General features: G+C 41.1%; 1 protein-coding gene across 1 annotated transcript in view; it reads left to right on the forward strand.

Annotated features, from left to right (window-relative positions):
- The first annotated feature begins 1,733 nt into the window (after positions 1–1,733).
- The window catches only part of Cytip (cytohesin 1 interacting protein), a 27,099-nt gene continuing 18,164 nt past the window's right edge, over positions 1,734–10,668 (forward strand). The window contains exons 1-2 of the mRNA XM_055600502.1: positions 1,734–1,907; positions 10,381–10,430. Of these exons, the coding sequence (XP_055456477.1) occupies positions 1,734–1,907; positions 10,381–10,430 (224 nt within the window). The remainder of the gene's footprint in view (positions 1,908–10,380; positions 10,431–10,668) is intronic.

Raw genomic sequence — 10,668 nt, forward strand, 5'->3', positions numbered from 1 at the left:
ACCTGCCTTTGACTGATTTTTATTCTCATGGAATATAAAAGTAAATATACTTATTACAAGACTCAGCTTGTGAAGTGCATTTCACAACTAGTGAAAATAATGCTTGATTTACCTAGTTAATCACTAATGTCTGTAACCTATGCTCTAATACCTTAAGACACTGAATTCATACAATTTTAGTTTTCATCCATGAAACTTGGCATGATTTATTGCTTTGGAACACTGACACACTTACCTAACTGTAAAGTTCCTAGAGGATTGACGTTATCCATTAATTGTGTTACATGTTTGATGCTTCTCTAATACCACTTCCTAACACACACAATCATCCACCCAACCACACACACACATCCCCCATACACACACAGTCATATTGTGTGTAGATGGACATGCGCTATACGAATACCTTTATGACCCACTTATTGTTTAGCTACCGAAGTCACTGCCGCTTCCACTGGAATTACACTTACCTGTCCCCTAAAACCACGTGTGTTTGTAATCTCTCACTTAGATTTTACGTGTTATGGGGGACACCATTTTGCTTCTATCTTAATGCAGTAAGGAGTCAAGTCATGGCAGAGCTTTACCATTTTCTGATTTGGCTCTCTTTTTTGATTAATTCTAAAGATTTTATGACTCACAATTGGCAGGTTCTCCTTGAGCTGAACTCACCTCGACTTCCAGTGCCCACATTCCATTCTGGCTTGAAGCTTTTCTAATTCTTGTAAACTCTTGCCATGACCTTCCAAATGACTTTTCGATGTGTGTTTGACTTCTGTGCTGTTTAAAACTTCTCTTTTTTACTTTTGCTTTGATTGTACCTTCTACGTTCCTGCTTTGCTTCTCTGTGAAACCAGTTTATCTTCAAAAAAAGAAAAAAATCCAAAATAAATAAGTAGAAAAAAAATAGAATAGCAATTGTATGCAAGTCCCCTGTGATGGCATGCTATAACAGTGAATCCATCCTATGTTACAACCTTGACTGCTCCCTTCTTGCCCACCTCATTCTTTTCCCCTACAGCTGTGTTCACTTTCAGATGTGACCAGCATTCTACAGTAAATACGCTGCCTCTTCTTTTCCTCACCATTGTGTCCTATAAAGTTGGTGGGTAATTTAAGAAAGGACAGAGCAGCATAAAGGCAACCAGGTGAATGTCAAATGACTACAGATCAAGGGCTTGAATGTCTTCTTGTTGAACTTCAGCAAACTAGGGTCTACTTCTGGGGTGGAATACTACAAGGACTTTATCAGACAGCAACCTGGCCAGCACTTACGCTATTTACAGCCCAAACAGTGAGTGTTGATGAACTCTGTCTAGGGCACTGAGGCACTAATATTAAATGAGGGCATGGCTAGGCCACAAATGAGAACTTGAACAAGTTTTTTTTTTTTTTTTTTCTTTTTTCCTCTCTTTTAAGAACTGGAAAATTCTGTTTTGAATACAACTAGCCATAGAATATCAAATTCTAAGTGTTCTGTCTGTTTGAAGGAAGAAAAAGCAAGGTGATTTTTTTTTTAACTGCAGAGAAGGACTGTGAGTTTCTCTCAGGAGCCCTGGGGAGTGGGAGTGACCTCCCAGATAGGGTTTGTGCCTCAAACCACAGCCGTCACATGGCCTCTTTCTGCTTTGCTACTTTTTGACTGCGCGTCAGAGGGCTGTGCATTTCGCTTCCCCCCTCCCCTCCTGCAAGGCCACCGAAGCATGTGTAGGCAGGATTAATCTTTGTCCACAATGTCCCTGCACAGGCTCCTGCAGCAGCAGAACTGCAATGGCAATTTGGAGTACTGTGCTGATCCTGCCTACAGCTACTTCTCCACACTCACAGGCTCCCTCACAATGGAAGACAACAGAAGGATTCAAACGCTGGCAGACACTGTGGCCACTTTGCCTCGGGGACGAAAGCAGGTATGACTGCAGCTCTGTCTAGAACGTTCATGTGGGTCTGACTAGCACTGACAGCGGTACTTGCTCCTGCGTGTCCCAGAGAATTCCTTGACTCCCCGTCCTCAAAAGTCATTTCTGTTCTTATTCAGAAGAGAATTCTTTTCCCCCCCCCGAAGACAACCTCCATCTACTAAGCCAATTTACTTAGGAGATAATGACTGAGAGAAAAGGCGAGGTCGGAGGTGACATGCCCACAAGAGATAGCGTAGGAGTTGAAAAAACAGTCACTTCTAAAAAAAAAAAAAATGTAAGAGAATATTTCTTTTTCAGTTAAAGATGTGCTCAAGTGAAATGAAAGGTGTTGAGCACAACAAACTTGAAGGTGGTTTAGAGTTAAGTTATCAGCACCATCGTCTTTCTTTCTTTGTGTCTCCGCTGATTCTGTCCCTTCTAAGTTTTCTCCCCCAGGCCTTGGTAGTCCTATCAGTTCACAGTCAGGAAAAGACTTCTCCCTTGAATGCAAAATTTGTCAACCATGTAAATTTTTCAGCCCCAGAGAACTAGTACAACCTGGGACTCTTGGGACTTTTTTTGGGGGGGAGGAAGGGGGAGTTAAACGTTGGCTAGGGACCCAGCTAGGCTACTTAATAGCTGTGACACCAGAGCAAGTGGCTAGCCTCCCTCACATTGCGTGCTTTCTAAAAGGACAAAAGACACTATCAGGCTAAATTCCATCCATTTCATTAAGTAACAGCAGAAACAACCTTCTTGAACTCTACGCTTAATAAGCAACAAAATGTGCGGGGCAGTCGGTACTTCGAAAAGGCTGTTCGAAAATTTTTATTGTATAAAATTTCTCAGGAGATTTGAAACTCACTTGGAAGAAATCTGTGTCTATGTGAATGTGTTCTGAATTTTTGGTCTTTAATTTTTAACACATAAAAATTAACTGTATACCTCTTTAGATATTTTTATCGTATGACTTGGTATAAGGCCCAAAGTGTGTATTTGAATTTACATACAGCAGTTGGGCACAAGATATTTAGAAATGACTGAGAGCATGGCCCACAATTTTGTGTGTTATCAAGTTTTCCGCTGAAGGCTCCTAAACTCAGAAGGCATTACAGAGTTCTGGCTTGGCGGAGAGGGAGGATGGTCCTTCAGTGGTATGGAGAACTGATTCCTTGGCATTTTCCACAGGAATGAAGATGATGGTATCACTTGCCAAGATGATTACCATTCTCAATGCAAAGTGCTTTCATGATACAAAGTTTGTGAACATCTCTGTTTTCCTCTGTTACCCATTTGTATACCAAATGGGTAACAGAGGAAAACATCACCATCTTTACTCAGATTCCAGGGAGAGAACAGCCCTTTTCTCTATTTGCTGCAAAGCTGTTAAACTAAATTTCTGTTCACTTGTTAGTCTGTGTTTCATTCCCCACTTACATTACTTGCCAGGAAAGAAACTTGTTACTTTTTGCATCAGTGAGGGATCCTTTCATATCCCCTTTTCAGCTCAGGAATTACATCATGCTGGATCCCTGCAAGATGAAAAACATCAAAGTAGCTACATGAGCCATTAGGGTATGTTTCCTTCCTGGAAGGGTTACCATTAAGAGACAGAATGGACGCCTGTTGTGTGGCATATATGTAACATGTGTCTGAAAATCACCTTTCAGGCTATTATTCCGAAGCAAGGGAATCCTTAATGTAAGTGCACACAGGGTCTGGTGTGTCAGGGAGGGTCAATGTGCCTATGAGAGGTCAGAGCAGAGACAGACATATGGGCACACTTCCTTGAGAGAACAGTGAGGTTGGCTGTTGCTATCCACAGGGCATTGGTTCTAAAACCACCATCCATGAAAATTAAGGACTGGAGATGTCTGAGTCCCTGATTTAAAGGAACAGCATATTTGCATATAAAAATGTTAAGACCGTATCTAATCCCGAAGACAATATCACTGACTATGCGAATAGCTGTCATGTTATATTGTTTAGAGACTGGGGGCAGAAAAGAAATTTATCCATGCTCAGTACAGGTGTAATACATTTTGTTTCTGTGGCGTATTTTCATCTGCAGCTGGTTGAATAAATGGATGCAGGGAGATGACTGTGATCTGACCGGCACCCAGAGTCAATGAATAGGTTTGAGGTGTTGTGGATGTTAGGAACCTCATTCTAGAAATGTGGCTGTTGGTGGAGGGACTTATATGGCTGTTGGGGAGAGAAAAAATAGAACAATGGTGAGAGAGCATAAAGACTCCGTGTCTGATGGCGCTGAAGAGCAAGGAGGCACTGCTGGCTTTCGAGTGTGAGTTAAGATGGTATGAACTGCAGGGAATCTTAGGAAAAAGTGGGAAACAGTAAGATCTGGAGAGGACAGGAACTCCAGAAGGAGAGCAACAGAACCAAAAAATCTGAGCACAGGAGTCTTTCCTGAGACTGCTATTCCAACCAAGGACTATGCATGGAGATAACCTAAGACCCCTGCACAGATGTAGCCCATGGCAGTTCAGTATCCAAGTGGGTTCCATTGTAATAGGAACAGGGACTGTCTCTGACATGAACTGATTGGCCTGCTGTTTGATCACCTTCCCCTGAGAGGGAAGCAGCATTACCAGGCCACAGAAGAAGACAATGCAGCCACTCCTGATGAGACCTAATTGACAAGGATCAGAAGGAAGGAAAAGAAGTCCTCCCCTATCAGTGGACTTGGGGAGGGGCTTGCATGCAGAGGGTGGAGGAAGGGAGGGATTGGGATGGGAGGAGGGAGGGAACCACGGGGGGGGGGGATACAAAGTGAATAAAGTGTAATTAATAAAGAAAAAAAAAAGAAAAAAAAGATGGTATGAACTGGAAATAAGTGAACTGGGCAATAAGTTGGCTGGTTACCAGAGGAAAAGATACAGAGACTTATGCACACAAAATGTGTGAACACACAGACTTCCTGTACCATTAACTCATGTACATGCACTTCTCTCGTTTCTCTTTCTCTTCTCACATTCTTTAATACACTGTGTGGCGCGCTTCCCCTCTTCTTAAAGCTTTTCCTTACTTTTATATTTCCCCAGTGAAAAAAAACCAAACAAACAAATAAACAAAACTAACCCAAGCCTTTTGCGCATGGACTTGTGGCTCTCTGCAATCACAGTGAAACTTCATGCAGGTATAGGCCAAGATTTTATACTTTTCCACTGGACATTTGCTGCCTAATAATTGTTTTCTTAGAAAAACAAACAGCAACAATAACAAAAAGAGAGAACCAGCCCTCTGGCACTATCTCAGTGGTCTGCAACAGGATCCCTGTGAGGCAATTGTGGTGACAGGTGTTCCTCTGTCTGCTGTTATTTTCAACACTTTGGGGGCTGACGTCAACATTCATACTTCTTGTTATTGTGGCTTTGGTTTCTATAAAACTATATCTGGTTAGCTTCTAGCTTCAGCTTGATCTTCAGAATCTGCTGGTTGTGTGCACTCAGAATTGTTTAAAAATACATTTCTGTGTGTGCGAATTATTTCAGTACCTGCCTTGGCAGGAAGTGCCAGACAGATCAGTAATGCTTCTAATTTTGAACATAGTGGGTTTTTTTGTTTGTTTTGCTTTGTTTTGGCAAAGCCCCTACAATATAAACTCCTGAGGGAGGGTGATGGAAGGGAAGGGAAGTCTTATAAGCATGCCATACACCAGGGGTAGACATTGTGCCTGACTGCCACGACCACAGGGCTCTAATGAAGGTGGCTCTCCTCTACCTGCAGTGAGAACCAGGAATCTGGGATGCAGGTATGAAGTTTGGCTATGAGTTAGGCCCAGAACAACAGTTTGTTGTTCTAGTTTTCTTTTATTGATGAAATTACCGCTAAATAGAAAACTTGCAGAAGGCTAGTTTCCCATAAAATTTCAGTTAGAGATGGTGCTAAATGCTTGCAACGGGTAGAGTTCTGGGTAGGGTTCTGCCCACAGGGACTTCCTTTGTGCTTCTGCTAGTACCTCATGAGCCAACATCAACACTGCAGTGCTCTGCTTGGGTTAATACCCAACCATTCTTCTTTCAAGAGGTGTGGGACTGTAATCAGAACTTTCTGGAAGCTGGACCATCCTATTCACCTCCCATATGGATATAATAAGTTAGGACATTGACTTTAGTTTCATTGTTCTGTTGTCTTTGGATAGTTTCATGATCCTTTCTGTCTTAACGGTCCGACTTTGAAAAGTGGGGGAGAGCTGTATTCATGAAACAGTTGGGAATAAAAGTGAGACAGGCAGGGAAACGGACAGAGCCAAGGACATATTTTGAAACAAAGTACTTTAAAATAAAGCCCACCTCTGATCTGTACCCTCTCCTTACCACAGCCACACTTTTGTGGGAAACCAGTACACAGAGCCAGGCCCAGAGCACAATAGTCTTGAGTTAGCAGCAAAAGTGGCTTCAGTGTTGGTCTCTGAGCTGCTCTAGGCAAGTTCACCACCAAGCTTGTTTCCGATTTCCTGTCTGTTTTGCATACTGACAGCTGCTGTATTTGGCCTTGATTTTCCACTAAAGAGAGACCTGTGAATCACTGCATAGCAAGAGACATTCTGTGTGGAATATTAATGCCTTGTCTTCTAAGTCATCTCACTGAAGGCAGAGAAGCCTCCCTAAGACCAGCCCCAGGCATCACTAGGCTCCGGGCTAGCAAAGAGCTGAAGAGCCTGGTCCGCTGCAGTCAGAACCGAATGTGTGGCTTTCAAGCCTGCCAAATCGCTAGACCTAGACTTCTCATATTAGATAATGTGTAATAAAAGACAGCTGTTGCCAGCATATGCTGTGAATTGCACACTAGTTCTCCATTCAGAATTTTTGTTGATGCTATTGTCGGGCTACAACTCAGAGAGACAGACGCTGGCTGGGAGGGCAGTCTGGGCACACCCCTCCAGGCACATCTTTAAACGGCTGGTACACGCTAGGGAGAGGGACACAAGAAAACCTTGATTCAGATGACTCTTGATAAAGCCTTGGATGTACTCCAGGTAAGACAGGCAGTTTAGCAGGTGAGCAAGGCAGACCTTGGGAGCTTTTATTTTATGTCACCCTTTAGGACAGCCCAGATCAAAAACCAAGAAGACGTTGTGCCAAGATGTGGCTGCCCACCCCCATCAAAGAGCCTGATGGGCGCTAATGTATTTTAATTGCTTTTTTTTTCTTATTTGTATGTTCAGTGCTTAAAATAACCTCTTTACCAGTCCAGAGTGGAAACTAATTTGGAGTCTGATTCAGTCTGAACTTTTTATGTCACTGATAACACAAACAAATGGGCCGTGGAAGTGCTATCATTCACTTTTAGCCAGTGAGCAGCACCGTTTAAAGGAGGGAGGTGAAAAAAAAATCCTCTTCTGTATAGAGAAATATGATCTGTTTGCTGGACCTAAGAGTTTAAACTTGAATCTACCTAAAATGACCTCTCTCTTGGGGCATCCTAGGGAAAAAAAAATCTTGAGGCTCCTACCAATTCTATGAATATGGGGTGAGGAAAGGGTTATTTAATACTATGGTAGCCAGATATTTTATTAATTCTTGCCAACATTTTTTTTTTTTGGCATCAGGCATTAAGATATCACTACTTTTCTTTTCTTCTTTCTTCTTTCTAGCCTACCTGATATTTGAGTAATCCTCCCCCACTCTCTACCCCCACACTGTTTCCTTTGGCTTTTAAAATCCTTCTATAGGTTTGAGATTTTAATTGTCATCTTTAAAAAAAATTCCCTTTGAATTTTTTCCTATGAACATTTAATTTAATGAAGGACAGAGTTAAAGTGGGTCTTAGCATATCCGCTTGAAGCTGAATATTTCACTTGGGTTCTCTCACCATCCTGCAGTTGCAGATGGCATCTGAGGCTTAGTTCTGTCTGTCCTGTTTGACTATTTTTAAAGTTACAAGCTACTCTCGGTCTCATGTGAAGCACTGGGGTGGAAAGTAAAACCTGTGTATTTCCCTAGCGTCTCAAAGCGTACAGATGGCTATCTGCAGAAGTGAAGCATTTGATCAAATGTGCTCTTCATACAAATGTGCATAGATAGACACATAGACACCTCAGTGCGAGTGCTAATAGGAATGATACGACAAACCAAAATAACAAGAGCAATGTTTGAAAAAACATAAAGCTCTTCATTGTGACTATAGTTAACAATTGAATACAGCTGAACTAAGTACTTGACAATCTGAATTTAGGGTGAGATACAAGGAAATAGCTCTAATGAAGCACATCAAGAAAACATGAAGACACTGTAAGGGTGATATGGACAGTGCTTATGAATATCACCTTTTTTTTACTTCCTTTTACAGGGATTCAGCCTTCTGACTTAACTGAAAAGTTCCCATTCTTGTTAATCTCTCTCTCCCTCTCTCTCCCCCTCTGTGTATGTGTGTGTGCTCATGTACATTGTGTGTTTGTGTATTCACATACATTAAGTATTTTGTATTCACGTACATTAAGTATGTTTTAGGCACAAAAATCAGACTATGACAAACCATTCAAATTGCTGTAGATATCCCATAATTAGACCTTAAAAATCAAAAGTAGAAACTTAATACAATCCTAGAGGCTAATTTTGGGTCCGAGCCCTACTGCTTGAGACTCCAGGTCTACCTGACCAAAGAAGACAATACTATTGTTACACATAACATCTGTGGGATGAGCTCATCTCTTCATTAGCCATAGTGGCTAGTGGCTAAGTTCTCAGCACTGAGACATTGCAGAGTATTTGTGAAATTGTTGGCATTTGGTACCTGGCAAGTTGAATAACGTGGGCTTCTGTGGGACTCGTCCTGTATGCATTAATTTCCCCTATTCGTGTTCTATATGTTTTTTTTTTTAAAAATTCTCACATCATTTCTATTTATCTGCACCAACTGCTTTGATACACTATTTCATTTGTTCGCTTATGAATGACAGTTGCAGCTAAACACCATGACTTATTGGCTGGAAAGATGGCTCATAGTTAAAAGCACTTGCTGCTGTTGTAGAGCACCTGGGTTCAGTTTCCAGTACCCTCATGAAAACTCACAACGGGTAGCCCTTAATTCTGATTCCGAAGATCTCATTGCTCCTTCTGACCTACACAGACACCAGTCATACATGCAGTGTGCATACAGACATGTATATGTGTGTACACATACGTATATATGTATGTATACATATACATATATTTTTGTTATATAGATAGATATGTATAATAAAAGTAAGAAAGACTTTAAAAAATATCATGGCAACTCAGTGGCAGGCTCTTTGTTCACCTCCCCCTGAGGGGGGAACAGACTTGCCAGGCCACAGAGGAGGACAATGAAGCCAGTCCTGAAGAGACCTGATAATATAAAAATTATACATACACATACATATATATTATCATATCTATATCTATCTATCTATAATATCATGGCTTGATTAGGGGCAAAGAGTATGTCTTGAGTCCTTGGAACAGTATTTAAGAAAAGACTAATTAACAACTAACATTTACTAAATATATCTTAAACAAATGAAACCAAGACTACAACAGCCTTGAAAATTGATTGCAGTCCTTTACAACTAAGGTCCTCCCCTTTGCTGACCCCCTATCTGTATAAGAGTTTGGGTCTGTCCAAGAGGCTTATCCTCATATGGCTTTCCCTAACATGTGCCGAGGAGCGAAATGTGTTATTTATAGCATTATGAGGTTTTTTTTTTTTTCCCTTTCTTGGCAGGAAATCTTACTATTTTTTTTTCAAAAAACTATTGTGAAAATAAATCATAATCAGAATTGAGGTTCTGAGTCCCTCCCTCGCTTTTCTGAATGTGTCTCTTATTTGCTATCCCATTTGTTAGCGTGGGTGGTTGGGTGGGTGGCAGTGGGAGGGACCGGGTGTGTATGTGTATGCAATGCTGTACACGGAGAACTCAGAGTTGTGGGAGCTGGTTCTCTCTTCCCACCAGTCAAAGCTAGGTGGTGACTGTCTTTACCCACCGAACCATCCTGCCAGCACCTGGAATCATTTTTTCTGTATGTAATCTCATTCTTTACAGATTTTCTTATCCTGGTAAAAAAGAGTAACACGTTGAACTGTTACAATAAACATAAACATTTCAACAGAATTCACAGAAAAATATGGATTGTGTGATGGCTTTCATGCTATTCTATGGAAAGGTGTTTCAGTATGGTTGTAAATTGTTATGGTTCATTTTGAGAGGTTGACATAAATGCAAGTTAGACATAAAGCAATCTTTGGAAGCTGAGAGTTCTGCTACAAGGCATGAGCATTCTCTCTGCACAGTATATTACTATATGAGTTTCTCCTCATCTTCTTGATAGAATGTCTGGGAGTCCCTGTTCTTAAGAGAGAATGAACATTACTAAACATTAATAATCTCATCTAACAAGGTTTCCAATGATGAGAGCGAACAAAGTCCTTTGTGATCCAGAACAGTTGCAGACATGTCTTAAAGACCTTATGATAACTTGATGCTTTTTATATTTTTCAGCTTGCATTGGCCAGATCAAGTTCTCTGGGTGACTTTTCCTGGTCTCAAAGGTAAAGAGATTGGTTGTTTCATCTTTTTTTTTTCTCTTCTCTTCTCTTCTCTTCTCTTCTCTTCTCTTCTCTTCTCTTCTCTTCTCTTCTTTTCTTTCCTTTTCTTTCTTTTCCTTTCTTCCTTCTCTCCTCTCTTTCTTTCTTTTTCTCTCTTTAAGTCTTGGCCCAAGATATTTAGAAACATTATCACTACACACACACACACACACACACACACACACACACACACACACACACA

Source organism: Psammomys obesus, unplaced genomic scaffold (assembly GCF_907164565.1).
Source record: "Psammomys obesus unplaced genomic scaffold, mPsaObe1.curated_primary_1811, whole genome shotgun sequence".
NCBI classification, from domain to species: Eukaryota; Metazoa; Chordata; class Mammalia; order Rodentia; family Muridae; genus Psammomys; species Psammomys obesus.